Here is a 3,870-nt window from a genome sequence, read left to right as displayed (position 1 = left end):
AAAAAATAACAATAATAAGAGGAAGTATGACCACAGTATGGAGAGGGATTTCTGAATGGAGAAACTTCTATAGAGCTTTCAACTCACAGGTTGAAAATGACTTCATTTTATTGAATTGAAGGCTATTCTTCACCATCATTTGCAAAGGAAAGAAAGGACCGAACTTCCTTTAAGTGCATCATCGATCCAGATATGGATATTTGCAGGTTACTGAACTCTGTACTCTATCTTGCTTTAGTTTACGCTTAGCTTATTTGCTCTCCAATCAGATCAAGACCAACGACAAGGAAGGTCACACCTTGGAAGAGAAGGAAGTAAAAGTGGACTCCCTGGGCCGATAACAAGCTCCTGACAGAAGCTGTGAGTAGGAGGAATGCTAGAGCGAGCTCCTTCCTGTATAGCTTGTTCACTTTCTTAACAGGTGTAGGATTTGCTTCTTTTTGTTCCTTTAATTGGTTTAACAGCTCAAGCTCGGTCTCAGAAGCTCCTCTGCATATCTGGGCTTGGTTCATTGTCTTTGAGTCCCTCTCAGCTGCAGCCAGTAAGTCAGATTCTGATGACCTACCAGCCTTCTTGGTGACAACCCACTCGTATGAGCTACCCAACTGGAATAAACCAGATACCATGGCGTTGAATTTGGTAACTGACATGGTGTTTTCAAAGAGAAGGTAAGGAACAATAAAAGGGATGGATTTTGGGGTAGGAAGAATATTGAGGAATGACATCAAGACAGGCACATAGCAAATAACCCACATAGGAAGCTCAGCCTCAGGGACAAACATTGTTAAAGGAAGAATTATGCAGAACAATGTGAAGGAATAGAAAGGAAGGATAAGTTTTCTCAATAGAAAGAACAGGAATATTAAGTTTGCTTTCTTCCAAAATGCCATCTGCAAGATCGAAAACATGGAAAGCCCTTAGAAAAGTAAATCAGTGGAAGTTAAATTACAGGAAGCACAAACAGGTATCAAAGGCACCTTAGAGGTTATAATTGCTGGCAGACACAAGCGGAAAAGTTGCATAGGACCGGAATGCCAACGATGTTGCTGCTTCCTGTAAGCTTCATAGGACTCAGGAACTTCACAGAGGACCTAAATGGTTACACATGAAATTCATGTTGTCAGGGCTTGTTCCAAATTTGTGAGAAAGGAAAGTATGCACCTGTTTTTCTTGTTGTCTGCTAAAATTCTAGAATGCTTCAAATGAAATGGAATGATCCTGAAAACAACTCTCTATTTGTTCATCTTGATCCTACCAAACTACATATACTGATGCAATGGAAGTGATGGATTTAGACTCATGAGAGCAAAAGAGTACCTTCACATCATTAAGGAAGATGAATTTCCAACCATTCAGATGTGCACGGACAGCTATGTCCATGTCCTCTACAGTTGTCCTTTCAAGCCATCCACCAGACTCTTCAAGGGCTTTGATTCTCCAAACACCAGCAGTTCCATTGAAACCAAAGAAATTTAGGAATGTTCCATTAACTTGCTGTTCCACCTCAAAGTGAAAACACAAATTAATGTTTTGGAGACGAGTCAACAAATTCTCATCCTTGTTCACAAATGCCCATCTTGCCTGAACCAACCCCAGTTCAGGATTTCCCTGCAACATGAGGTAAGAGAGGTGTGGATTAAACCCCAAAAACATTTTTGACAGAAAATTATTGAACTGAGATTCTTTTGTTTTTATCTACCTTGAAATGCGGCACTGTCAGCTTAAGGAAGTCTGGATTGGGCTGGAAATCAGCATCAAAAATTGTAACAAACTCATAATCCTTTACATAATCGCAGCCCATTGCAGACTTGAGATTTCCAGCCTTGTAACCAGTTCTAATCAAACGATGCCTATAGATTATGTTGACACCCTTTTGGTTCCACTTAGCAACCTCTGCCTTGATTAACCATTGGATGCTCTCATCATTAGAATCATCAAGAACTTGAATCAGTATACGATCCTTTGGCCAATCCATTTGGCAAACTGCAGAGATAGACTGCTCATACACCTGCATACAAAGAAAATATCAACATCAAGGATTCTGTACAAAACTTGACAATGCTGCCATTTATATTTTATATTAATTCCCTAGTCATCTAAGATTTGAGACTTCCTGGTTTGATATTGATCTAAATAACATATCCAAACATCATGACATAATTTTTTTTTCTGAATAAGTGCTAAATACAATCCAAAAATTATTATTTAACGGCACCTAACTTAATCATATAATTCATTAAATCTCTCAAAATTTCGCTATCTCTGTCATTTCAACTGCTTGAATCAAACAACTGTCCTCTAAATCTTTGTCTCAGATTTAGCCACAAGTGAAAAGCAACACACGTCAATGTAAGGCAAGCACAAGAACGTAAAAAAAAAAAAAGGAGATAAAGTTCAGTGCATTACCTCTCTTTCATTACACATTGGGATTTGAACAAGAACCATGGGATACTCGTAGCCTGATGCCTCAACATCATCTGACTTGAATGGATCCACTTCAATCCTTGGCTTAATCTTCTTGTATTTAATCCAAAAGCAACCCAAACAAAGTATCAAACGATCTACAGATTGAATAAGGAACAAAACAACACAGAATTGAGAGAGAGCTTGAATTAAGGGCGCAATGTAATCACCCCTGAATGTTAACCAAGCAACATAAACCACGTGAAGCCAGCCTTGCAAATCCAAGGTCCTTGGGATATGCAAATTAGCACTCTCAAAATAACGCCAACCTTTCAGATAGGCAACCACTTCAAAAGCCAAAATTGCCAAAGAAGCAACCAAAAACACTCTAATGATTTTAAGTACCAATTTCCCTTTGCCTAACTTCTCAGTAGCCACAGCAACACCTTGTCTAAAGATCAACCTCTTCTTTATAGTCCCTAGCAAGGCCCAAAAGACAGTAGCTAACCAAGCAACACAACCAACAGCTCTATGAGCCTTGAGGAGCAAAACCCATGTGACTTGCTTTGCATTCTTGCCTCTACTCTTCTCAACTGGCCTAAATGCAGAATCTGGACCATTGATTTCCACGACAGAATAGTTAGGATTCTCCATTTTCACTACAACAGGTGTTCCCTCCTTGCTATCTTTTCCCCACCAATCTGAAAAATCCAATCTTGGAGCCATTTTTCCTCTCTATCTTCAACACAACTTGACAAACAACATAAAAAAAAAAAAAAAAAAAAAAAACCCAAGAAACCAAAATACTCAAAGTTCCAATCTTTTCAACAAAAAATCAAAACCCAGATCCCAAAACCAAGAAACAAGAGACCCCCATTTTAGAACCAACCATATTAAACCTAGAAATCTAGATCCCTCCCCTCCCTCAATCAAAGAACACAACTTTAAGGCTACCCACTCATGCTAAAGTACAATGTGGCGAGAAAAAGCAAAAGAAGAGAAGTGAAAGAGATGTTCTTTGTACTCTCTTCACTCAAAGACACTACCAAGAGATCCAACATGGCAAAGAAATACTATGAGGTAAGGTATCTGTTGTTGCAGCTGTAAGAACCCTTACACCATGTGAATTTGTCTAATATTCCAAAAACACAGCCCATAATAAACCTTACTCTTTACCTGTCCAAATTTTTTTACTCCCATATGTATTATTTTTTCAAAACATTATGTGAAACATGGATTAAAGACATGGCAACATGGACTTAGAAGTAAACATCAGTTGACTTGGAAGTAAACAGTTCTGAATGTGAACATCTAGGTAATGGTCTCATGTTCTTATGACGTTGTGTTGACTAAATTATGAGGTAACCACATGGAAATTCCCACACCTAATTAAGCAACAAGCATGTTCACTAATCACAGACATTTGTTTCAATAGGAAGTTTCTTTTTATTTTAATTTAATTTTTAT

General features: G+C 38.2%; 1 protein-coding gene across 1 annotated transcript; it reads right to left on the bottom strand.

Moving 5' to 3' along the window:
• Positions 1 to 223: 223 nt before the first annotated feature.
• On the bottom strand, positions 224 to 3,630 carry LOC118042136 (probable xyloglucan glycosyltransferase 5). Its single transcript, XM_035049713.2, has 5 exons — positions 2,407 to 3,630; positions 1,700 to 2,008; positions 1,318 to 1,608; positions 978 to 1,091; positions 224 to 890 (listed from the first exon to the last, which is right to left on the bottom strand). The coding sequence occupies exons 1-5, from the start codon at positions 3,127 to 3,129 to the stop codon at positions 246 to 248; spliced, it is 2,082 nt and encodes a 693-aa protein (XP_034905604.1). The 5' UTR covers positions 3,130 to 3,630; the 3' UTR covers positions 224 to 245.
• Positions 3,631 to 3,870: the final 240 nt, after the last annotated feature.

The sequence above is a fragment of the Populus alba genome, chromosome 6 (genome assembly GCF_005239225.2).
Source record: "Populus alba chromosome 6, ASM523922v2, whole genome shotgun sequence".
Lineage (NCBI taxonomy): Eukaryota > Viridiplantae > Streptophyta > Magnoliopsida > Malpighiales > Salicaceae > Populus > Populus alba.
The sequence above is the reverse complement of the archived record's forward strand: the minus strand, read 5'-3'. Positions and strand labels throughout refer to the sequence as shown.

Coding starts and splice junctions, on each gene's coding strand:
- LOC118042136 (XM_035049713.2), bottom strand. CDS start 3,129: ATGGCTCCAAGATTGGATTTTTCAGATTGGTGGGGAAAAGATAGCAAG. Junction 2,009..2,406: donor CAATGTGTAATGAAAGAGAG/GTAATGCACTGA, acceptor CTTTGTATGCAG/GTGTATGAGCAGTCTATCTC. Junction 891..977: donor CAGCAATTATAACCTCTAAG/GTGCCTTTGATA, acceptor TCGATCTTGCAG/ATGGCATTTTGGAAGAAAGC.